The 26,260-nt window shown below is 51.2% G+C and overlaps 1 protein-coding gene across 3 annotated transcripts in view; it reads right to left on the bottom strand.

Annotated features, from left to right (window-relative positions):
- Window positions 1-7,083: 7,083 nt before the first annotated feature.
- The window catches only part of Nfatc2 (nuclear factor of activated T cells 2), a 110,979-nt gene continuing 91,802 nt past the window's right edge, over window positions 7,084-26,260 (bottom strand). Inside the window, exons 10-11 of one of the 3 annotated variants that reach the window (XR_009057749.1) lie at window positions 10,245-11,270; window positions 7,084-8,372 (exon numbers count right to left, since the gene is read on the bottom strand). Coding sequence is in view for 2 of the 3 variants with exons in the window: in XM_057781458.1 (XP_057637441.1) it covers window positions 11,215-11,270 (56 nt within the window). In the remaining variant the exon portion in view is untranslated. Of the gene's footprint in view, window positions 8,373-10,174; window positions 11,271-17,141; window positions 17,228-26,260 lie in introns of those variants that run through there. The other 2 variants (XM_057781459.1, XM_057781458.1) reach the window with 2 other exon arrangements.

The following is a 26,260-nucleotide window of genomic DNA, read 5'->3' as shown; positions in this document are numbered from 1 at the left end:
GTTCAGGCTGTAGAGTAAGGTCAAGGCCAGCTGGATAGCAGCGGTGGCAGCCTTTGGGAAGCAGAGGCAGGCGGATCTCTGAGTTCAAGGCCAGCCTGATCTACAGAGAGTTTTTCAGGACAGGATCTTACAGAGAAACCCTGTCTCATAAAACAAACAAACAAAAAGTTCAAATGGTTCACCACTTGAGGCCCAGGATTCAACTCTTTAAAAAAAAAATTTCCCCTCAGAGGTAGTATCAATGATGGTCTGAGCACACGTGGGCCAGAGTAACTGCCCAGGAACAGATGGTTTAGATTCCCTTTCCAGGTGAGGCTCAAGGTTAAATGAGCTTTACCACACCAGCAGAATCGCTAGCTACCTACCCCTAAGCAGCGCGAGCTCTAGGGTAACCAGCTGACCATGGCTACAGATTCAAACATGGAGGACTGCAGCTAGACACGCACTCTCATGAGGATGGGTCAGGGAGGTGGGTCTCCAGTGTGCCTGGTAATACAAGGTCTGGACTGCCCCAGGTGCTGTCAGTGAGTCAACAGGGCTGTGAGACTCCAGGGGAGTGGTGGCCCCTGGGATGGTCAAGCATGAGGCCTCCTGACCACACAGGTGGGTGTGCCGGGCTCTGCTTTCTATTTCACCAGCTAGCGGACTGTGGTGGAGTGATGTCTTGCCCTCCAGCCTCAGTTACCAAGAGGATCTACTGCCTAGGTCTTCTTCCTAGAGCCGGTGTGAAGATGCTGTCAGCAGGGTCAAAGGGAGGTATGGTTGGGGCATGGTAGCGTCTCCCCCACTACACCCCAGTCACACACACACACACACACACACACACACACACACACCAAGAGATATCCACACACTCCCCGCTGAACTCATGAGCCGATGGACTCTCCAGATCTCGGAACCCTCAAGAGTGAGCTGGGCTGTAAATGCAAGACTTGGGGTGGGGGTTACAGTAGGTGCTTTCAGGAGCCGGGGTTACTGGTGAGCCTGACTGTCCCTCCCTTACAAACTGTGGGGCAGATCTGCCAATGGGGCTGTGGTTCACAGCCTACTGCTCCTCTGTGATGGTCATGTGGGCTGACATTACCAACCTTGGCATCTCCAACCTTAGTCCTGAACCACATCCTCCTCTAATCGGCCACATGGATCACGCACCCTGGGTGAGACTGTCTCTGTTGTTGCTTTTTAGGTAAACATATAAAGTAATGGGTTTCGTTACAGCATTTTCCACCCAAGCACGTCGTTATATTTTGCTCTTACTCCCCTCCCCCACCCCTTCTCCCCCCTCTCGTCCTCCACTGTCCCTCCTTTGTGGCTATCAATATCTTAAGCAGTCTGAGAAGTCCTGCTTGGAGGTCGGGGAGCATCTTTGAGCTCATTCTCTCCAAAGACAATTGATCTACAAACTTGTTCCCTTAAACATCCACATGTGTGGTGAGACAGCCAACCCAATCAAATATTAGTATTTGTGCAACCATTGGAGCGACTGGGGGCTGGGGCTGGGGCTCGGGTTCAAGTGCTAGGGTGCTTGCCCAGCATGCATGAAGCCCCGAGTTTGCTGCCCAGTATTGCATAGCAATTGTGGGGCTACATAGCTACCGTCCCAGAACTGAAAGCAAAATAGGAGTTCAAGGCCATCCTTAGCTACATAATGAGTTTGAGGTCAGCCTGGACTGCGGGATACTAGTCCTAAAGGAAAAGAAATGGGGACTAAGAGGTGGGACATTGGATGGAGCGTGTTGGCGTGGCAGCATGGGGAGTTTTGTAGGAAGGCTACAAGGCAATGAAGGGGATTACAACCCACACTGCTTTTTGAAGGCAGAGCATCTGCTTGCTTGTCCTTCGAGGGGTTGAGAGGGTTGGGGAAGAGAGGAGCCACCGGAGGTGGGGTGGGGGTGTGTGTGGCTGTGGGAGACAGCTCATCAGGCAGACTGTTTCTGGTACCTTCTAGTTTGTTCATTGTAGGATGTGAGGTGATGATCAGGAAAGGGTGGGGCCGAGTGAGGTTGGGGAGCAGAGGTGAGAGCCTCCAGAAGACTCTAGAACAGAGGACAAGGAGGAGTGGTCTGTGGTTCTGCAGCATGGACAGGAGTTCTCAGGCTGATGCCTCCCTAGCTTCCAGGGATGCGGGCAGGAAGGGACAGTGTACTGGGAGATTTAAGGACCTGGGGGTCACGTGACATCCCTGAAGCATGCAGGTTTTTCTGGGAGACATAGAAGTTCAGGGAAGAATGGCGGAGGGTCAGTGCATCACCGGCTCCAGGGGTGTGTGGTGACTCGATTTGGATGGTAGAGAAAACACTGTCAAGAGCTGGAGCTCCAAATGGAGACAGCAGCCTGAGGTTAGTGTTGATGCACTTTTTGTTTGTTTTTGTTTTCGAGACAAGGTTTCTCTGTAGCTTTGTAGCCTGTCCCAGAACTAGCTCTGTAGATCAGGCTTCCTCTGCCTCCCGAGTGCTGCGATTAAAGGTGTGTGCCACCACTGCCCGGCTTGTTCATGCATTTAGGATGTCACCTGGTACCTTGTTGGAAACAAAACTCCTCGGCCTCCCCAGACTTTCTGCTGACAATCGGAAGCTCTGGGAGTATCCTATGAGCCTCCAAGGTGACCGTGGTGCACACTGAGCCAGGGTAGTCTTTGGGCTGACGGCAGAGCACAGGCATTCTGGATAAGAGGAAGATGAGACCTGGAGAGTCAAGGTGTGGGAGAGACCTCTCTGATGATGGTATCACCCAGCACCAAGAACATTGCTGGAGGAAGGACCCACTTGAGAATCATTAGGGAATAAAAAGAGCGACCCAGTGAGAACAGCCTACAGTCCAGAAAGGAATAGGAGACAACTACCCCTTAGAGCCCCAGCAGCCTTGAACCACTGTGGCTGGCAGAGACCATTCCTCAGCCCACAGATGTCCCTCGTGGTCCCTGAACTGTGGGTCTATCATCTTCTATATCAAGGGATAGCAATTCACGTGATCACGTGAGTTGGGAAGGGTACCTAGGCTATGCAGGTGTGCCCCGCGTGACCCAGGCTGCCCAGGTGTGCCCTATGTGACCATAAGAAGATGAAGTAGGTTGGGAGACCTGCCCCGAGGTCAGCTGTGTTAATTCCCAAGAAGCTCGAAAAAGCAGGAAAGAGTCCTCCCTGGAGGCTCCAGGAGCACCCCAACCTGCTGACCTTCCTTGTGAGCCCCACTTTGGACTTCTGATCTCTGGACCTGCACAACTATAAATTATTGATGCTTTAGGCACTAAGTGTCCCTGAGGTCTGTAAGGGTGGGAGTGTGGATGGCGTGGGGTGGGCTTGGGAGCCGATGGGGTACAGTTCCAGAGAGGGGAGCATGGTCTTGTTTACTGTGGGCTGTATGAGGCAGGAAACGAAAGGCAGCATTTTGGGAGAGGAGAGGTGCAGAGAGTAGGGTCTAAGGACTCGCGGAAGCCAGGAAGGGGAACTTGACAGCCTACTATGAACAGAATGAAAAGCAAAGAAACAGGGTGAGGCTGTGAACCTTGGGAGATGGGAGGCCACGGCATCCAGGATTGCGTGTTTCGGCTCTTAAAGGGTGTCCCAACCCAATCTTGGTAGGTTGGGCCTCAGGAAGGGCTGAGGTCATGCAGAAGACCCTGTGGTCCTCAGAGGCCATGGGTATCGCTGGCCCCAGGTGGAGGATAAAGGAGAGCCTGGGTGGCTGGTAGTCCCTGGAGGTTTTGAGGCCGTGTGCCTTGTTATGTGGCCTGCAGTGGGCGCTGCGGAGTCCTGGTAGCAGCCCCGTTGATCACCTTGTGGACCGTCCTCCTTGGGGAAGTTCCAGTTTCACATTGTCTGGTAAACAGCAACTGGCTGCCCGCCCTTCCTTTGCCTGTCCCCTAGGAGCCATTGAGCTCCAGCAGAGAGAGCTTTACAGGCAGGAGGGCCACAGGTGACTGTAGGCTGCCGGGAGCAGATGCCGACTTGGCAGGTTGGGGACCCGAGGGAGTCACGTCCTTATTACTTTCTGCAGCGAAGGGAGTTGGGTCTTGCCAGAAAACAACCACTGTGTAACCAGAAATGAACACACCGAGCCCCATGGGGCTGGGACAAGGCCTCTCTTGAGTCCACTGTTTGGTTTTGAAAAAATGGGTTAAATATTAGGAAGTTATTAATTTTCCTGTTGCGGCCTGCCTCTTGTGCACATCAAAGCTGGTCACAGCTGTTCATTCACACACCCCATCCCCCAAGGTCCTACTGTGTGCTGGGCTTGAAGCCAAGGCAAGCATTGTCCTTCTCTCCCGGGACCCACAAGGTGAAACAGTCGACCCCAGGAGTTCCCATGCACAGTGGACTCAGCATGGTGGACTTCATGTGGTACCTGGTAGTCAGGTAGGAAGAGTCGTGTCTTTTTATAAGTGCTTCTGGAATTAGGAGGTGAGCACTTCTGGCACTAAGAACGCAGAGACTGAACTGGGAGATGGTGTGGTCTGAGAGCAAGGGAGGAAAGCCGCGAGGGGCAGAGATGGCGACTGGGCATGTCTGGAATCCACGGGGAATCTCGGGCATGTTAACTAGAAATGCCTTGTGGCTAGCACCATGAAGTCACACAGATGTACTAACATCTGGAACCGGAGAAGGGGGTCTGTGCAGCCCTGTCCAAGGCGGTCCTGGGAAGCCTGCCCTTGTGTGGCCTCATGTCATTAGAAGCAAAGGCCATGAGTCAGACCCTTGTGGGTTTACTCTGGGGGCGGGGCTTGAGGGAACTTGATAAGTTTGTCACGGAGGTTATACTTTACTGTCCCTCCCTGAAATCTGGCTAAGGAAGGACCAGATGGCCTTGGCAGTGCACCTGGTGGTCGTGATGCACCTGTAATTTCAGAGTATAGAACAGGCAGGAAGAAGGCATTCTTGGAGAGGCTGGGGCAGGGCAGTCTCGGGGGGCAGGGGGAGCATGTACGCACACCTCAACTTCTGAGCATTACCAGGAAGTGGGGACAGGTGGGCTGAGAGAGTGGCCTTCTGGGAGGAAAGTTTTGTCCTAATTTATTCATGTTTGTACTACAAAATGTCATGAGGCTTATCGGCCGGTTCCCTCGGCCTCACCGGCCTCACCAGGGCTGTGGCCTTCACTTTCATTTATCAGTGATTCCTGTGGTTCCAGCCTTCTCGCTGTCTGAGACTCAAGCCTGGCTCTGTGCTTCCTTCCGGTTTATGACCCCAAAGAGGCTGCGCCGGTGTCCGTCCCACTTTCTCCCCTAAGTCTTCTGAAGTCCCCACTGTTACCAACCCAGAGTTATGCTTCCCCCTGCTGAAAAACCACCTGGCTGCTGCATGTCACCTGAGTGACAACAGGTACTTCACATTCTGGGAGTTTTGAAAAGTGGAGAGACTCATTTCTGGCTCTTATGGTCTGGTTACCAAACAACCCCAAATCTTTATTATGTTTTTCCAGACCTCACAGTAGATGAGGTCCCAGCAGGAGGTCAAGGCTCAACACCAAAGCCCGAGGGCTGTTGATGCTACAGGGAACTGACAGAAAATATGAGCCAGCATCTCTCATGTTCCTGACACCTGGGAGGTGGTAACTATTGCCAGCATTTTGCACCAAGAGAAATAGAAGAATGGGTCAAATTTATGTTTGCCAAGTGAAGTTTGCATGGAGATGATTACTCTAACCCAGGACAAATGGCTAGCCGAGGTATCTACTTAACATATCAAGTCGGGAGGACTTGGCCACCGCGTTCTCCCAGTATCCTTCGGTCCCCACCTGTACCCTAAGCTTCTCCAGCTCAGGGGCTGGGCTGCCCTTCCCCCAGCTGCCCTTCCCTATATAATCCATCCATTTTGGTTATCTGGCTCTTTTTGGTTTACTCTTTACAATCCTGGCCTCTTGCTCTGGCTCTCCCTTCTCCTCATGTGACCCGACTCAGGGTCATGCTCACTCTGGACTCTCCCAGATGTTCCTGCCTCTGGCTACGCTCTCCCTTTTCATTCAGTGATGCAGAAGGCAGGTCTACTTAGAATGGGAGGATAGTCTTATCCTCATCTTTGGCTGCTGCTGCTGCCCTTCAGGAAAGGCACGGAAGGGCTTCAGAAGTGAGCAAAGGAAAGCCAGTTGCCCACGGTTTCAGCAAACACCATAAAGGGTAGAGCCAGCTTGCGGCGTGTGGTGCTGGGTAGGTACTGGTTGTGTGATGTGGAGGTGGGGGGCTTCCTACCCATTCAAGCCAGGTGAGCCATTCCCAAGAGTGCATTTAAGTGGCATTGTGTAGGCCCTGCCTCACAGGGTCCTACGTACAAAAATGGAATCCACACTAGCTACGTGGAGCCATGTGCTTACCAGGAAACTTCTGGAATCTGGACCCTCTGGACTGTGGGACTCTTTGGGCTTCTGATCCAAGCCACCAGAGGGCCCGGTGGCCTTTCAGGCAGGGTAGGTATTTGCAGCCACAAGGACCCATGCAAGCTCCTGTCAGGCCTTGGGACACCTGTCCACATGCTCCTGCTGGTTGCTGGCATTGAAAGGAGCAGGGGTGGAGTCTAGAACATTCCAAGGGCACAGGGCCCAGGACTTTAGAGCAAAGTTCTCAAGGGTAGAAGATGTTTAATATCTATACTTAAGAAATAGCAAATCCTTCCACGTCCCTGGGGCCCTTTAACTCTGATAGGGGAAAAGCTGTTCTGATGAAGAAGGCTGATAGAAAGTCCTGGAACTTTCTGGAATATTTGTTTTCAGGTTTAAAACGTCCCTCCTCTCTTCTCTGGTAATTTGCTAGATGCTCAAACAGAAAGCCCCCAAATGACTTCAGATACTCTGGGACTTCCTGGAAGTTAGCCTAAGGCTGACTCATAAGTCTGTTCCTGCCTGTGACCCCCAAAAGAGGACCAGTAGGAAGATGACAGAGATTTGGGTAGAGAGAATGGGGCAGATCTGAGTTGACCTTGTGGCTCTGTCACTTTGGGTAAGTGGACAGCAGGTTCCTCTTGAGATGATATTCTTTGTGCACACATAAAAACTCCCTTGCTATTTGAACCCCACTTCTGAGGCTGCTGCAACCCTGCCTCCCAGAGAAGCAGACACAGCCAGGGAAAAGTTGCTCTCAACTGTTTTATTGCTAAGCTGTCATCATACAAGCCATATAAAAATACTTTACATATAGCAAAAATAAACTACATGAAACTGGAGATTAAAATTGTTTTGCATAGGAATGCGATATATTCTGACTCCTCAAGACAGTCGGGATTTTTCCCAAACCCTGGTCTTCAGGCATCACCGGGGCAACCTCTAGGATGGTGAGACTCCCTGTGAGGGCTGAGAGGTGACAGGGAGCAGGGGCGTCTCTGATAGGATGTCTGGGATGCTCCCACAGTATGCTCTGGCCAACCAGAATGCTGTGGCTCCTAGTCACACAGCAACAGCACCATCAGCACCCAGTCCATCCAAAACCTGAAAGGGCAGGGAACTTTATTCCCATCTGTCCCAGGGGCTGCCTAGAGACAGCATTAACCCTTTGACTGCCAGGACCCCTCTGTGATCCCAGAGGGGCAGCTCAGGGAAGCACTGCTCTTGCCCAACACTGGAGTTAGGTGTAAACAAACGGGGTTAAGACAAGGATGGCAGCTGTATGTCAAGGCACGGGTGAGTCGGTCAGCAGTGAAGGTGATGTCGCCTCATTTTAGCAGCGGGCAGAACTGCAGGAGAAGCTCTCGCTCTGGCTGGTTTGGGTCCATGAAGCTTGATGGCCAAAGTTGGGAGACGCGGTGAGGGTGTGTCAGGTTCCTCAAGGCTGCCCTTCCCGCAGAGTTCAGGAACGTCTATCCTGGCCTGGCCACCCCTGTGTCTTTTCCGGAGTGCCTAATGAACACAGCAGCTCCCTGACAGTCTGTCAATGCTGAGCGCTGTGGTGCAAAACCAAACCAACTCAGTCTCTCTTTGGTTCTGAGTGACAATCAAAGTACATTGCTTCCGACCTCTCTGTGTGGCGGTGCCACTGGTGCTGAGGGTTGGTGGTGATGTGACGGATGACTAGACCACTGGACGTGAACGAGCTATCCCAGGTCTTGGGAGGAACCAGCTCACTTTGTCCATGGTTGTGTGTGCTGGACAAAAGGTGGCTGTCCTTTGGATGCCGCACGTGGGGTCTCCTGTGAGGACTCCACACGGTTGGTTCTGACAGCATCAGCCTGCCTTTAGGATCTTGTCCATGAAAAGACAGGATTTGGTGGCTTTAAATCAAAACTACCAACTAAACCCTTTGTGTACAATTCTCAGGGACAACCCAGGCTTGAGGTTGAAGGAATCTGTATCTTTCTCAAGCAAGAAAAAGATGCTCTCTCGTCCCAGTTCCCTCTCTCCTATCCCGAGGTCCTGATGGGGAGCCAAGCCAAGCCTTTGGATTTGTTTTTCTGGAATGAGAAAACAATTCAAGAATACACCATTTCTCTTACAGAAAATCAAGATATATATGTTTAAAAAAAACTTAAGAAGACATCTGACCATTTATAAATATGTTCTAACTCCAACAGGGATGAGATATTTTGAGGGCAGATAAAAAGCGCCAAAGTCCAGGTAAGAAAATAAAATTTAATACCATCCTAATCTGGGTGGATATATATATACTCCCCAGCAGCTGTCTTTGTACAACCAGGCAGATGTGCAGACTTTGAAGAGTTAAGTACCACATTCAGCAAGACGAGCCCGTCTGAGTGCCACACTGTCACTGTGAATTTCACAAGGACACATTTCTGCTTCGACCCTTCAGACTCACAACACACCCACCCTCACTACTCGGGCATATTTTCCTCACGGACTTAGATCAGACTACATCTTCCCACTCTGGGAATGGTGTATAAGCCATCACTACTAGCCAAGTTTCCTTCTAGTGTTTGCGACTGACCAAACCTCCTTCATAGCTGTCTGCTGCTCATATACTTTCTCTGGCCTGTCTGGGAACAAATGCTACTTTCTCTCCTGGCTTCCTGATCTACTTGTGTATGAGAAGGTTTCTTAGACTACTCAGCTAAGGTAGTCTAGGGGGAAGGGCACACACACACAGACACAGGAGTCTGAATTACGGGAAGCCCTCTTGCATACATACACACACACAGGTACAGGAGTCTGAACTACAGGAAGCCCTCTTGCACACATGTGCACACACAGACACAGGTACAGGAGTCTGAACTACAGGAAGCCCTCTTGCACACATGCGAACACACAGACACAGGTACAGGAGTCTGAACTATGGGAAGCCCTCTTGCACACATGCGAACACACAGACACAGGTACAGGAGTCTGAACTATGGGAAGCCCTCTTGCACACATGCACACACACAGGTACGGGAGTCTGAACTACGGGAAGCCCTCTTGCACACATGTGCACACACAGACACAGGTACAGGAGTCTAAACTACGGGAAGCCCTCTTGCACACATGTGCACACACAGACACAGGTACAGGAGTCTGAACTACGGGAAGCCCTCTTGCTGACATGGTTAGAAGATGAAGAGGAAACGAGTTAGCCCTTTCTCACACCATACACAATGCAGCTGAACTGCTCACTACAATTGCAGGAAGGCACTTGGGTAAAACATTGAGATAATCTGAGGAAGGGCCCGATTCCTCATGTGCAAAAAGTGGCTCCCAGCCAGGGCAAGTGAGAACTGATCTCTAAGCCCTTGTCACCCTTCCCCAGAGAAGTGGGTATTGCTTCACAGAGGCTTCCTTTGTTCAGGAAGTGCCTCGGACCAGAGGCTTAGTGCCCAACTGCTTGTGGACATTCTGGGTTCAAAAGAGAATTCTGCTCCGGTGTGTGCTTGGGTGGGTATTGCTGCTAGGGGAAAGAGAGGCTATGTTAGCCAAGAAGTCACACTTTCACGCTGAAGCTGAGCCCTGGGTATGGGTCTCTGTCTGGAGAGCTAGCTGTTGCTGGCTCAGCTCCCAAGAAGATTTACCCTTGGACGGCCTTGGCAAAGCCAGAGTGTAAGAAACCCATGATGGGTATTTAGCCACTGTGGCTTGCTACATCGGGCCCTCTACCTAGCAAACAGAGCCAAGAAAGTCACTGACATGCCTGCCCAATGTGCACAGGGGCATCTGTGGTGAAGACAAGCGGCTCTGTTGGAAGAACAAAAAAATGAAAGCAAAAAAAAAAAAAAATTGCACCAGGGGAGGAAGACTGGAGACCTGTGGCGTGAGAGCAGAAGACACCACAGGACACACGAGCTGGCCTTGATCACACGAAGGCACATGCTGGGGTCTGAGTTACGCATGCAGCTCACATGGCAGTGTCTCGGATTCCACAGTGACGTTATGTGCATCCAGGTAAGAAACAGAACAATGGGGCTTGCCAGCGCGCTCCGGCTTTGAGTTTAGGGTAGGGGGAGATTTCAGCCCCGTCGTTCTGTTTGGCGGCAGTCATGACAAACACCTGCAGGTTTTGATTGGGTTAGGTGGCTTCAGTGGCTTCAGCTCTGTAACAGTCAATGCAAGGACCCAGAAGGTTCTTCTGGCTCCGGGGAGGAGGCGGCTCTGTTTGGGAGGAGGGTGGAGAGGAGCCTTTGGAAGCTTTGTTCTCAACAGGCAGCCCGAGCTGGATCCCACCAGAGGTCTGGTGCAGGCAGCAGGGTTAGGGAGTAGCTGGCTGAGAGGGCCCAGCCTGCGGACTCCTTGTTTGGCTCTTTGAAGCAGAGAAAAACAAAGGCCCAGAAGCTAGCAAACAATGTACACGTGTTATAACTTAAGGCCGGGAGTTGGAACAGGTGGTCCTGTCAGGGCAAGGCAGTTTGGCTTCGGAAAGAAGACTGAAAACAAACAAAGCTCTGCTATGGCCCAGCTGGGGCAGAGATGAGACGCTCCGGTTTTGGCTCCTACAGAGACCTGGGGTTCTCGGGCCCAAAAGTTGGGCTCTTGGGCCATGTTCTTTTGGTTGCTCTGTCTAAACACCGGTCAAGAGAGAGAGGAGCCATGTCCGTGGGCTGGGACTCTATCGAAGGTCCCCAGTTCTCTCCCCCAGGCCAGCTTCCAGGTCTCTGGCAAGTTCAGCTTCCTGGTGAGTTGAGAATGGGGCTTTGGTCAGCAGGCAGTGGCTTTTTCATCCAGTCATGGACAACAGCTCAGCTAAGCGTTGAGAGGCACCAGGCTCCTACACCAACAGCCTGCGCTGTGCCCACACACAGTGTTCCAGTCAGAGAAGGCAGGGGGAGACAGAAGGGGTCCAAGATGGAAGGCGTCTTGCAATAATGACTGTTTTTAGGTCTGATTTTGGGGGGCAGGTCCTGAAAACTCCTTCCTGATGATTTCATTAACTAGAAAGGGAGACAGAATAAAACAAACACGTGAGATGTCACCCAAACCAGGCACCTGGTTAGATGCCACTTTCTGTGTTTTTTCTCGTGGCGATCTTTTAGCCATCGTACCTATGTCACTACACCTACCCAAGCCCCCCCAAGCTGGCTACTCACATGGTGGTGTGTCCCCTTTCTGTCCTTTAGCTCAGATCCTTAAGTCATAGTGTCAACCAAACTGCTTCTGTGCCTGTCTTGTCCTCAAAGCACCGAGTATGTGATCCTATCACATCCGACCAAAAAACAAAATCCCAAACTCAGGGGCCCTTAAAAAGACAGCAGGGGTGGTGGGGGCGGGTTTCACAGTCATAGCTAACTGGCGGTCCACTTGTATAAAATTTCTTTTTCTTTTATTTTTCTTGGTTTTTAGAGACAGGGTTTCTTTGTGTAGCCTTGGCTGGCCTCATTCACAGAGATCCACCTGCCTCTGCCTCCCAAGTACTAGGATTAAAGGCGTGCGCCACCACTGCACAGTCAAAGCTCGCTCCTTCCTTCCTTCCTTCCTTCCTTCCTTCCTTCCTTCCTTCCTTCCTTCCTTCCTTCCTTCCTTCCTTCTGCACAGTGAGGGGTCCACCACCACTCAAGGACTTTGTTTCAAGGCTCCAGAAGTGGAGGGGGTCCTCGAGGGGCTTGGAAGCCAGTCACCTTCCCTGTACATATGTGGTTCCAATAGGAACTGTGGGCATAGTGCCAGCCCCTGGCATGGAGAAGCTCTTTGGCCTGTGCCAACCGGGCAGCTCATCTGAGGCGTGAGTTACTGGGATGGGGTGTGAGATCCTAGCATGGAAGATCTGGTCACGGGTTTCCCTTAGCATCCCCAGAGATAAGCTGCTCTTGTCACCAGCACACACGGGAGGCTGCAGAGTCTGTCCCCAAACTAAGTGCACATCTTTGGCAACATTTATCAGCCAACCCCAGGATGGAAAGGAGATTCTTCCCCACACCCTCCTCAGTTTCTCATCTGTGCATTAGAGATTGAAACGGCGTGGAGGGCAGAGAAGCTGTGGAGATCTTGCTCATTCCAGATTCTGCAGCCTGAGGTGCTCTGTCCTAGGAGGCCCCTGCCTAGGTGAGTCTGTGACCCCACGTCAACAGGGATGGGCATAGGTACAATTTTAAAAAGAATGGGCTAGTCCAGGTTTGTCTCTGAGTCTCTAGCGCGGGAGTCACAGTAGCGCGGTCCCTTTAGGATCATTCTGTCTTCTCTTATACATTCAGCATGTGTGTTGGGGGTGAAGATTTGTCATGGCATGTAAATAGAGGTTAGAGGGCAACCTGTAGAAGTCTGTCCTCTCCCACCATATGGGTCTCAAAGACAATTCAGGTCATGGGGCTTGGCACCAAGTGCCTCTACCTGCTGAGCCATCTCACTGGCTATTTTCGCTTAAAACAAAATATGTTTGAGATGGGGTCTTGACATATAGTCTAGGCACTCATGACTAGGCTGGCCCTGAACCAACAGGCAATCCTCCTGCCTCTGTCTCAGAGTGTTGTGATCATAGGCGTGTACCACTGTGAGTGGACTTCTAAAATCTGCTGTGGGAATGCCAACCATGGAGTGGATGACAAGCCTGGTGTATGGCGGTCGACGCTGTCAGCGGTCATAGTCAGGAGCACGCTGGTGTACCCACAGTGCTTTGCATGAGAAGGTGGGGCTCAGTTCAGTGTTCCTCATGTGTGCTGGAGTCAGTCGGGGTCAGAATACCACTTCTGCTGTGACTTGATTATGAGCCTGGCTTTACTGACAGAACCGCTCTGTGCCTCAGTTTCTCAACCTGTAAACTGGGTCCAAAAATATTACTGCTTCCTGGTGCTGTGAGCATGGGTACATCACCAATCAGTGACCACAGTGCCCTGGATAGAAGATGTGTGGGCCTGCAGAACAGAGCGCTAGACGTCAGGGATGTTCAAGAATGAGCCTTGGGATGCCATTGTAATGAACACTCATGAGATGGTAAATAGCTCTGTTAATGGGACCCCAGGGGCTGGACTCCTACGATCAGCTGGCTGGGACTGCATGTGCAGGTACTGTATTCGGTGTTCTGGTACCAGCTCACTCACTGGGGCCTAAAACAGGAAGCTCAAGAAAGGGTGCCAACTCCGACTCTGCTGACGCAGCACTGCCAGGGCCCAGGGAGCTGCCAGCCCTCTGGGGATGGAATGGAAGCTAAATCAGAAGGCAGGGACTAGCAGCTTCCATGAAGCTTTTCAAAGTCGGGATCCTAACGGCCTTCCTTGTTTACTCAGCCTCTGGGGTACGAGCTGTCAACCCCTAGTGGACCTTCCCACAGCCCAGGTATTGCTTTGTGTACCACGGACCCTCATACAGGGTCAGCGCCCTCTGAGCAGTGCAGGCCTGGGAGGCTGACCGACCTCGCGACAACCAGGGAGATATGCCGTTGTCCTCTCTTGAGGTGCCATGTTTCCTAACTTCAGGCAGTGGTTCCCATTACAGATCTTTACGTTGTAGACTTACATAGTGGCGGCTATCATGTCCAGCAACCTCTGTGGTAGTGGCTTTTCTTTATGAAATCCTATGTAGCCCTGGCTGCAGGGGAGAAAGTTCTAGAACATACACCAACTAGATGATGGCAATTGCATCGTTCTATGTCAGGCTAAAACTTGGGCCCCGAGTTCTGAGGGGCTCTGCTCAGTCTCTCTATCCAGGTGTCCCCTTGCAGGCCACTAGGGTAGGGGACAGCCTGCTACCCTTTGAAGGGAGTCCACAAGGCCCACTGTGATTTTCTGCCCTTTATCTTCCCCCATTAGAAAAGAGAGTCCCGCTCAGCCCCATCACTGTCTTGTTCCTTTCCTGTTCATCTTTCTCTCTCTTCCATCTTGATTTAATTCTCCTATACCCCAAACTCCTGCTCTGGGCCAATCCCTCACCTGCTTTCCAGAGTTCCCCTCGAGGACCTCATCATCTATCTGTCCCTGTGAGCCACCTCACTGCCCACCACTTTCTAAGCATGCGTAGTTCCTGCTCCCACCTTCTGATTCATGCCACCAGCAAACCTCTGATCCTCTGTGTGTCCCCCGCCAGGCTGATGCCATCCCTGCCTCTTCTCAGGTTTGCATCTTCTGCCCGTGCCAGCCACAACTTGGACATAGGCTCTTCTGTACCCTCCCTTCCTGGCAACTTGCTACTGCTGTTGCATCCTGTGCCCCAGACACAGGAAATACCCAGCAATGACACGATGACACAGATCGAAAAGGCTAGACACTTCAGGCTCCATGTCAGACTTGAGTAGGGCTCCCAAGGGTGACTCAGAGTTTTGAGTCTGCTCCCCCCTTTTGTCCATCCCATAATTCCTCTGTATATCTCCTTCCTCTACCAGCTTATCTTCCCACCTTGGTCCATGCGCCTCCGCACAGGCCCAACCCACTTCCAAATCTAACTTCTCGTCTGTTTTTGTTCCAACAGTACCTATTCCTTCCCTCACACACCCCCTAGAAGTCAATGTTGGATCCGTAAGTCTCACAGATTGCGCTGTGCGTAGGACCATATGGCTAGTACTGGCTAAGAAATTTCATCTACAAGAGGATGAACCATGCAGATTTTCTGAGCACGGCAGGACTATTTAATTCCTACCTCAGCACTAGGAACATGGCTACGCTGTGGACAGGCGCTGTAGAGCCTGGAGGTCCCTTGCTGCAGCAGGCAATGGGGTTTAGATTTAGATGTGAATCCGGCCCACTCTATCAGCTTATTTAATCTGCAGCCTACATGCTGGTCAAGAAATTGTTCTGTGAGGTGTAGCATTCACCCCCTTTTGTTTCTGGAGACCCAGAATCCTCACTGTATTTTGTACAGGAAAAGGCCAGCTAGCTTCTGAGTTTAGTGGGCAGGTTTGAACCAGGTGGTCTGCCAAAAGCACCATATTCTAAGAACAGGATGGGTGAGGGACAGCCCATCACAGTGCTGCTAACCCCACTAAAGACAGGGCTAAGGATGAACGTGTCTCTAACTTCAGTGTGACCCAAGGCTGCCACCAGGAAGAGAAGATGAATAGGTTTAAAATGCATCAGAATTATAGCATCTTCCCTTAGTAGAGATAACCATTCGTATACAGAGGTAATACAGCTCTAATACTATGAAGCAATACAAAATGGCAACAGACAATATTGAAAGGGCCATGCCAGGGACCAACAGGTCCTTTTGGTAAAGGTCTAGATACTACTTTCAGATTTGTGGGTGTTAGGGCCTCTCTCCACTATTGAGACACCTATAGGCAAATCAACATCAATATGTCTCAATAAAACTTTATTGACAAAGCAGGATGGGGGCCAGATCAAGCCTCACCACCATAGTTTGCCAGTGTCAGAGAGGTAAAAGAGTAGGGTATTTTCTTTGCCTACTTTGGGGTTCATTAATCTGGGGAAGTTAGAGTCTCAACTAATGTTACTTTAAAATTAGTCTGGGTTGGTTTAGTGGTAACATTCTAGTAGCTAAAACCGACTTGTCAAGGGATTTGTTAAAGGGCTCTCGGGGGCTCTTTCTACAGCCACCTCCACCTTAGCTGCTCACTGCAGGAAGGAACAGAGTCCTCACTGCTTCTCTTCCAAGCCACAACTGTTTTCCACCATCCAGCCAAACTGTAGCCAGAGAGCCCCTCCTGCAGTCAGGACAGGACTGGGCCTTTCCTGTCACTCACAGCTCAGATGCTACCTGAGGATGTAATCATGGGGCTTACTTTCTAGAGAAACATACCTTGCACCTTTTCTCCGTCCCCTTCCTGGGCTCTGGACACCTAAGACCACTAGAGCACGCTCTAGAACATAGCCAGGCCATCTATCTGGGCCCAGTGGGAAAGGACAAAATCCCTCAGTTGGTCGAGGGCCAGGTCAGTGTTGGGGTCAGAGGGAGGCTGAGAGTTGAGGCATCTCCCAAGTTTCCAGGTCCAAGAAGCACCATGCACCCTGGGCCTTGTAAGTGACTTTGCTCTCCACAGAAAACATCTGTTTTTATCAGCCTGATTCCTGGGCTGTGGATGAAGCTCAGCAGGGGGTGGCTGGTTGCCCTTGACCTCAGCGAAGTCTGAATCCTGTTGTTGCATGAGATGAGTACCTGGCCTTCCCAGGAAGGGTGCATTGTAGTATGGGGCGCCTTTATCCCTTGTCTTCAGGGAAGTGGGGGACAGGGGTCTGAACTGCCAGCTCATTGGTACACCTGTAGGCATGGCTTTTACGCACTGATTTTTTTTAAATGGGACTCTGCCAAGGGCATCTGGACCTTGCCTGGGAGGTAAAGGGGCTGCTTCCACTGACAAAAAGAAGTGGGGAGCCAGCCATGGCCCAGCACCCCAGCAGTGCCAACTTAATCGCTGTCCCAGAGGGCTCAGCAGGCCAGCCACAAAGTCAGGCTGATCACATGGCAAGGGCACAGGAGAGTCGTCACGTCCTCCTTTACCCTAGGGACTATTGTCAGAGACAAGCTTGCCCCAACCAGTCTGGTTCAGCGACCTGATCCTTCTGTGTAGCCCCAGAGGTCAAAGTCAGTTAAGTCGATGCAGACAGGAAGCCAAGCATGGTCATCTGTGTACTAGAGAAGGCCACACACACTCTCCTGCTCAATCGGCTTCCTAGAGCTTCTACTCAATACAGAACCCCCATTCCTGTAGGGTGCAGGGTCCCCCAGAACAGCATGCAAACCCCTGCATCCACCCCCATCTCAGACTGAGAATCTTGGCACTGTCAGAAGTGGGATCCGCAAGGACAGTTGGCCAACGAACAGAGAGCCTTGTGGTTGGTGCTTTCTCTCTGACTTAACCGTAAATTTGAGGGAAGCAAACATAGCTGGTGACCCCAGGGAGAAGTAGAAGAATCCGTTACCTTTCACTTTGATTTCTCGGATCAAAGACCAGTCACTCGGTCTCATAATATGTTTTGTATCCAGCTAAGGTGTGTGTCTATCAGTTCTGAAAAAGACGTGCAAAACCATTTTTGAGAAGAAAAGGAAAAATTACCTTTGAACTCTATCATACTTCAAATTTGTTCCTAGCTACACAACCCAGGACAGAACTTCACCCTAGGACGAGAGTTTCTGGCCATTCTGTGTTAATTTCCTGGCCTGAATGAACCCAACAACTGGGGTCAGTACCACTGAGACAAGGGACTTTATGCAAAGCGGGGGTAGTCTCTGAGGCAAAAACCATCAGGAAAATGAGGAGCTGTACATGTCTCTAAGCAACGTGAAGGCCTCTCACCAGTCTCAATGGCTGTCACAGAGAAAAAGTTGGCTCCCCCCTGGAGCCTACAGAAAAGGAATCCCAGGAGGGACCCACCTACTGTGATGTAGCACCTCAGGGTTCCCATGCTTTCCTAAAGAGTTTCCCCGAAGTTAATTCTCTTCTAAGCCTCTTGTCCCTCAGAGCAATGAAGATGCCCTTTGTTTCTCAGAGAAGGAAACCTGCGGTTGTTTTAAACCCCATCTATTGTCTTTTCTCTTCCACTTGGAGTGGTTTCTTGCCGCTCACGCTTTCAGAGTCCTGTCTTCCCTGTCCCCTCTGGAGGGTACACATAGACCTGAGCTTCCTTTGATGCAAACAACTGCTTGTCTCTGAGGTTTCTGTTGGATTTGGGGGGGGGGGGGTGCAGAACTTGAATCCACGCTCAAGGAGAGCCAGGACTCCCTGGAGCCTCATCCGAGAGGAGGGGCTTTTCAGCACTACAAGCCATGCCGGAACTGGGTGGGGTTCCGGCTAGGGTGGGTCCAAGGCTGACCTGGGACTACACGGCCCATTGTTGTCGCCCATCTGTTCTCACAGTGACAGTAGGAGATGTGGGGACCCCGCCTTCCCTAGTCTCTCTAGAGACACAGGGTTGCTCTCCAGTGTTCAGGGAGTATGAGGCCCTGAGACAGCCCTGTCTGGCCTTTCGTGTCTACACTATGATAGTTCCTCCAAAATCCAGAGCAAGTGTTATCAGACCATTCCTTCCGGTGTTAAAGACATTAACACCCTTGACAATGGCCATGTTAGGAGTTTTACCTCAGGCCAGCACCCCTGAATGGCATAGTCAGGATGTCTACTATAATGTTCAAACACGTTTCTGGACCTTCTGTCTCCCAGATCCAAAAGCTGGTACTTCTTCAGAATCCCCAATTCCCCTCATTCCCAGTGTACTGTTTCTAGTTCCATTTACTAATTTTTTCTTTTGAGACAGTGTCGCATAGCTAAGGATGGCCTTGAACCTCTGATCTGCATACGATGAGATTACAGGCACGTACCAACACGTCAGTATATGTGGTGCGAAACCCAGGGTTTGCAATGCAAGCACCAGCCTTGTTCCCACTGTGAGAAATGCAGATGACTATCCCCAGCATGCTGACACCTTCTCGCAGCTTATGGCCCCAGTCTACTCAAATGCTTCTGCGTCTGTCCTGGAAGAGGGACTAACTGCCCTTCCATGGCCTCAGCCTGCCAGCGGGGTGATTTCCCCTCCTCCACTTGTTGCTCCTAGAAAAAGAGCTCAGAAATAACCACATGGCTAAGGGTTTCACTGTGTCCCCACAACACCAAGCTAAGCAGCCTGCAGGGGATGGTAGTGTTACATACGTTTAAGACCAGAGCACCAAACTGCTTAGCGCTATAGTCTGAGTTCCTGCCTGCCCTGCCTCCATGGACTGAAAAGCTGGTCCCAAAGCAGGGGAGTCTGTACCTCAAAAAGGCAGTGCCCCTCACTGTGTGAGTCGAGGCGCTGCACCTCTTCCTGTTAGTGATGAGGTTTCTCAGCTGCTCTTGGTGGAAGCCAGAGGCAGGGCCTCTCTCAGTCTGAGACATACAGCTCAACTTGGGTCCGCGATTCCAACCTCTTACCATATTCCCGTGCTGGTGAAATGCGGGCAGCCCCAACCGCAGCCTCGCAAAGGTTCTAGGTTTGATAGAATTGCTGTTCTCAGGCCAAGTTATTGAGGGAGAAGCCTGCTCCTAGAACCCCAGCACACCCCACATCTGGATGCTTGCACATGGACTTGAAGCCCTGGAAGAAATGCCAGGAAGTGTAGCCTCTCTGTCAAGTCAAGACCGAGGCTGAGTTCACCCTGCAGCCGGCTTCTCCCTCAGCTCAGTAGAAAGTCTCCTGAGCAACGCCTCTCCTGTCAATCAAATGACCACACAGCTGTCTCAGCAGCAAGCCTAGCAGAAAGGCTCTGAACGGAGCCACGTGCCAACTTCCTCTCCCTTCCGCATGCTCGCTGTGGCCCAGCCCAGACTCTTCAAGAAGACGGGCCGTGAAGCAAGCCTTAACATCAAGGCTGATGCAAGATTCTGTGAACCGGAGTTCAGGAAGCAACCATCCAAACCCACAGAGCAGCCGTGACCGCAAATGAGATGAAACAACTAATTGTTTGGGAAACCATGCATCTCAGTGGCTTGAAAAGCTTAGGCAAAGGCTACTTGGCAACATCTGAGATTGTGTGTGCCTGCCAGGTGGGACGGAGGCCAGAGGAGGGCAGCTCAGCCCTCCCGCCGGAGGAGCAGGTGCAAACCACGGCAGCAAGCAAAGCTTCTCCCACAGTCCTCGTGCTCAGGTCAGAGCCTCCCCTCACTGAGGGCGAGATCCCCAACTCCTGAGTGGACTTCAAGAGACCTTACCATCATATACCAAGTGACTGGGTAGTTTCTGCTCCTCTCATAAACTCACCTTCTAGATTCTTCTATGCCCTGCCACAAGTGCCACCACCTGCTCACAGTCGAGTCCCCAACACAGGGTGCCCTACACAGGTATCCAGACTTCAAGTGCCGAGGTAAGCCCACCTCCTGTGCACAGACACGGCATGCTGCACTCCCTGCTATGACAACTGCTCCCGTGTTCTGGGCACTTAAAGTCTGCCCTTTGCCCCTGATGGCTCCAGGCACACGTGCCTCCCTCCTACGCTCCAGATTCATTACCTGTCTGGAAAGCAGCCCCGAAGGACCCAAGTGAGGCCTAGACCCCATCTTAAGTCTCCTCTAATGGGAGTTGTTGGCCCAGCGGTGGTACTTATGACCCAGTGGTTGCCTGGAGTGACCAGTATGGCATGCATGTGCCCTTGTCCACTCTGTCCAACCCTCCTCCTGGCTACTGGCTGGAGACTGAATTCTCTCTGACCCCCAAGTTTGTACTGTGAGATGTTAGCCCCTGTGTGAGGGCATTTGAAGATGGGGCCTATGGTCTAGGGGTGAAACTAAGGGATCGAGAGCTTCCCTAGCATGCACAAGACCCTAGGTTCTGTGCCAAACCTCACTAAATACAAGATGAGGTTGACATGAGGGAACAATGTCTTCCCAAGAGCCCCAGGGGCGGTCTGTATGTCCCTCTTACAGATGCAGCAGAAAGGTTTAACTGTAAACTCAGCAGAGCCCGGCACAGAGCTGTCTACACTGGTACCCTGATCTTGGGCATTCAGCCTCCAGGGCTGTAAAGAGATGGATGTCTATGATCTTGTTACCCAGCCTGCCTGACACTACAGTCTCAAGAGGCCTGTTTTGTCCAAGTCATTTCTCCACAGTGTCCTGAGTCAAGCTCACAGGCAGGCATCAAGGTTAAGGGACTGCCTCGTACAGGACCACAGGGCTAGCCTTTGACAAGGTTCTCAAAGAGCTGCTGTTACCTCCACATTGCCTGTGTGCATTCTTGCCCATCTTCCCCTTCCTCTGTCCCTGGCATCTTTATGGGTTTCCAGGTCTCTCCAGTTAGCAGCCTCACTCCATAGCTCTCCATCCTACTCAGTCCTTACACTCCCAGGAAGGTAGTAACTGCTCAGTATGGGCCACACGAAGGAAGGGGCTTGTAATTCAGGACAGGCATCACAGGGAGACACTGTTCACAGCCAGACTGCTGTTGTCCAAATCCGCTGTGTCCTTTCATAGGCTCATCCCATGCCATCTCTATAAAGGCAACAGTCATTCCTAACTTCAGGCTTTGGAGGCATCAGCAATGGTGGCTAAGACTCAGCCAGCATGGTGTTACAGTCACAGGGGGCATGGGGAAGAACCCATCTTCTCAGCCTCCTTACCTACAACATGGCAACCCGGGCAGAAGATGGCGGCTCTCAGCCTACATCCATCTCACACAGGTCCTCTTCCTTCGGAGGGGGAGGGTCAGAAGTACAAATCACATCCTGCCCCCACGGAGTACCAGTTGCTTCAGGCTGACCACGTGTGGAATAGAATTCTGAGTCACCCCCTGCTGCAAACCAGAGACCTCGGGAAGCTAGCCCCAGCAGCAGCCAGACATGCAAGACCTCAGGTCTTCTGAGAAAAGTGCCCTGCTCCAAACTGTCCCCAGCTCTCAGGATGAGTAAACCCAGAAGTTCTGAGCCTCCAATTTCAAGTGAGGCAGAGGTGCTAGCCAGGCAATGGCATGTTGCTGGGTGGGGGTGGGGGGAGTAGTTTGCACCAAGCCCTAAGGTGGTGAAGGAGCTGTCTGCCTTCAACTGTGCCCTAGAAGATACACATCTGCAAGAATCAAGCAACATAGGACGGTGCTGTGGGACCGACTCTGGCACTCTTTAATCCCAGCACCCTCTGACCCCAGCCACCCACACCCACCAGGCACCTCGGTCAGTGTCTTCAATAACCCAGAGCTTTGTCTGGGGGCCTAAAGAAGAGCAGGGCTGTGTGTCCGGGGTGCACAGGAGACACCACTGGGAGATGGGGGGCTAACCAGTCAAGCTCACCTCTGGAGTATCTAGAGAAGCATGGCATGCAGGTCCCAGGATTGGATATGTCACCCCAGTTTGTCCTATGAGACATGTTAGCAGGAACCAGTGTGCACAGATACCTGGCTCTGGATGGCTAGAAACAGCCTCTGGAAGGCAGTTCCTAGCAGTACAGGGACTGTGTGGGAGAGACAGATTGTACAGGTGGCTGTGGAGGTCAGATGGAAAATCTCTGGTATTGATGTTCAGGGTTGTCCTCCTTGGATGTGTCCTGGTCATAAGGCAGAGGACGGTGCCCATACCATTCCTCTGCTGGGCAAGATCTTTTCCTTAATCGTGTTAAAGAGTCCATGATCTAAGATTGACCTAAAACTCAGGGGAGTTCTGGGTGCTGGAGAGCTGGCTCAATGGAGGGACACACAGCAGAAGACAGAAGATAGCCAGCCGGTTCCAGGACCCACAAGAGGTCTAACAAGTCAGCACAACTTATGCACCCCCCCCCATAAAGGGTTGACACAAGTGTGTCATGGCTAGACAGAAACTGATGTCAGGGACAAGGCCCTGGGAGAGCCCTGTCTGCTGTGAGGAAGCCAATGACAGGCCCATGGGGGAAGAATGGACATCTTAGCAGATGGAACTATGAGAGATTAACTCCGAAAACCATGGCCCTGGACGCCAACCCTAAGTAGAATTGTGCAGGGTGATGGGAGGGGCTCCTATGCTAGAAGGTGACATGATGTCTCTCAATGATGTCTGGGGAGAAAGGGCCCTTCATCGGCCCTTAGACTTGGTGAACTCAGAATGCCTGGTCAGTTATAAAAACATGGACTGAGGCCCAACACTGTTGATCCTGCAGCACAGAGTGGGGCCCTGCATGTCTTTCAGTTCAGATAACTGATCAGAAACAAAAAGAAGTGACGAGCATGGAATTCAGGGAGCCATCTCTCTGGTGGAGTGAAGGGTGTGTTTAAGAAGACACGCAGAGTTCAGGCACCACGCTTACCTGAAGCCCAGGAGCTGCCACTCTGATGAGTCAGACTGGGCACCATCATGGCTGAATCAGAGCCAGCCGCTCACTGATAGAAATGCCACACACTGTCCCTGCTGTTAGGGGTAAAACCCAGACCCTGGAAGACTATATAGCACAGTCACCTCTTACAGAGCATGAGACGTCACAGACAGGGGCAGGGCAGGACTATGTAGAAAGTGACCAGACACCAAGCTGGCCAGAGTCTGTGCTCTGCTTGGACCCAGGATGAAATGTACATCACACACACTACAATGTAACATATAATATGCAAAATACATAGCCTTGAGTATATAGCTATGTATTATAAACGTTATCTATAACGAGCATTTACAGAGCAACAAACTGTGAGCCCTGCATTTTATGTGTTTAAAATTTTCTCACTTTTAGAAAGGACAATGGTAAAAGTGGGGAATTTTTTTTTTAAAGTCCTTAAGTTTCAGAGACTAGGTCAGGAAGGCCAGGCTAGCCTCGGACTCCCTCTATAAGCCAACGTTGATGCTGAACACCAGTTCTAGGATGACAGGCACACCCCATCACCATGTGCTGAGATGAAACCTGGAGTCTGCCCACACTCTGCCAACTGAGCCACAGCTCCAGGCTCTTTTAGAGAGTCAAGACTGAGGGGTTATAGCCAGCCAGCCTTCTCCAAACAATCAGAGGGGTCAAAGGTCAGAGGCACCCCGGTTTAAATTTGCTCTCAAGGAGTATCAATAGGTAGTATGTAATTTTAGTTCTTTGTTGTTCATGTAGTTGATAAAACACGCAAGCCTTAGTCCACACATACGACTCTTTCCTGCCTGATGCCTCGGGCACATTGCTAAGCAGAACAAGACAGGGTAGGAAGTCCTTATTTAGACCCAGCCGATGGCAGGAACAAAAGGACCTGCTCAAATCGACCATTCAAACCTTAAAACATCAATTATGTTAAGGCCATGAGTTCATAATGGCTCTAAATTAGTCACACACGCACACACAACTCCAATTGATACCAGGGAAGGATGTTAATAAACCAACCTATTCTTGTTAAAGTGGTAAATAATGGAGAAGAATGGGGCATTCATCTGGCTTGCCCGTCTCCCTGAATTCTCCCATTGTGGGCGTAGGGAAGCTTCCCTTTCCAGCCCACCGGAGAGGAACGGTTGGCTGCTTGGGAACAGAGTGTCACCCAGCACTGACAGTCTACCAGGGGACTTGTTGGGGGAAGCATTCCCTAGCAAACACTACTAACTTCCAGGGACAGGTCACCTGAAGTCACACCCCTCCCAGTGAGGACACACCACCGCCTGGGAGGTAGCCTTTCACACCTCTCAACTGGCATGCTACCATAAACGACCGGGCTGAACCTCCCTCACCAGAACAACAAAAGCAGAAAGAAGCTGGGCCAGGAAAAATTCCACATAAGACAAACCACCACATTCATGTTTCTTGCAGTAAAAACAGTTAACTAAACTCTGTGATAGGCCCCTCCTTATGAAACATTTGGGGCTCAATAGAGGAGCAATGGAGCAGTGGGGTAAGAAACTTAGAACAAAGGCAATCACTCTCTCAAGCTAATTCTAGTGCAAACACATGATAAAATCATAAGTGAACAAGGTGTGCTGGGAGGCGGCTCAGCGTAAATTCCTGCTGCACAAGCGGACCAGGAACCCATGTAAAGTCTGGACGTGCTGGCATACACTAATAATCCCAGTCCTAGGAAGAAAGGTGAACCCCTGGGGGTTGCCAGCCAGCCAGGTCCAGCGAGAGACCCTGACTCAAAAAATGTAAGGTGACAAGTGAAAGAGAAAAAGACTTGATATTGACCCTCTGACCTCCATGGACACAAGAGCGCACACGCAGAGAGATTTCCTGAAGGTCCCTCAACCCTAAGGAGGAAGGCAGCAGACTGACAGAGGCAGTGAGGACTTCCAAGATCCCCACCTGTGCAGGTGCTGTCTCCACAGGGGTCAATGATGCCCCTGAAATTACATGCCTATAGGTCCCCACAGGAATGTGACCAAAGCCAGTCAGCACAGGACAGCTAGCAGATGCTGTGCTGCTAAGTAGCTCAGATACAGGAGGCAAACAGTGGCCTGTGGATTGGGCAAGTGGCTGCTTCTACACAACACTACCATGCCTGGGCCTTCCTTGCCTTTGACTCCTGACAGCTGTGAGGGAAGGGGGGCCAAAACAATGCCCCACTTTTTTAACGCTGACATCTAAATATTAAAAAAAAAAAAAACCAAAACACTGTGTGGGTGGGCCAAGCAAAATTTTCAGGCTAACTGCACCCAGGGAATATCAGCGGGCCACCCCTTTCCCACATCTGAGAGCTGACAAAAATTCAACACGTGTAGGAAGACACAGAGGGAACTATTGAATCAGTTTGGGATCAGTTCATTTGTCAGTGCCCAATAAAGCTGAGAATTCAAAAGACGCCATCAACTCCCAGAAATCTGTGCACCCCAGCTGCTGGAATCTCACAGGCACTCCACCACCCGCAGTTTATGCAACAGAACCTCCATTTTCTCCAGGCTTTTGGAAAACCAGCAGCCAAGAAGTGTCCTTCCAGCTTTTCTGGGACAGCAGAATCAGGGACCACAGAAGAAACTCACTTGTTAGTCCCAAGTGCCTGCACCCAACAGTTCTGCCACAGACCCAAGCTGGGTGCCCCACACTGGATGCTCTGTGACCCAGGGGCTACCTGCTCTGGCTCACCTGCCCAGGGCTCTAGTTTCAGAGTAGTGCAGAAGGTAAAACAGACATCAGTCCAAGCCCAACAGGCTTTGTTCCTAAGCACTAGAGCAGACAACGCTCACACCCAACCCTGGGCATCTTCCACTTCACCCACAGACACAGAGCAGACAGTGTGGATCAGCAAAGCAGGCCTGGCCCTTCCTTTATAAACGGTCTCAATGTGACTGAATCCCCAGATCAATAAAAAATTAAAGAGGTGTCAAAAAACCCATGGGAAAGAGCCAAGTTGATGGTTTAATCATTCCCCAAGACCCGAGACCTTCTCCAGGTGCTAAAATCAAGTCCAGTGCATCCAGGGCAAGAAGCAAGTCCAACAGAACGGTAGAGGGCAAAACCCAAGGACCAAATCCAAACAGCACTCAATGGGATGGGAGAAGATACAAATTCTTCACAAAAGAGGCACAGGGTGGGTGCTAAGCCCCTGGGAAAACAAAACTCCACCAGCTACCCAATATGAATTTACGGGTGGAGAAGGAAGAGCGGAGAGAGGACAGAAGGAAGATTCGGCTGACTGCTGCTCAGTTCCTAGCCTTGAGCCACAAA

This window comes from Chionomys nivalis, chromosome 9 (assembly GCF_950005125.1).
Source record: "Chionomys nivalis chromosome 9, mChiNiv1.1, whole genome shotgun sequence".
Taxonomy (NCBI): Eukaryota; Metazoa; Chordata; class Mammalia; order Rodentia; family Cricetidae; genus Chionomys; species Chionomys nivalis.
Note: the sequence above shows the minus strand (reverse complement) of the source record. Positions and strands in the feature narration are given on the sequence as shown.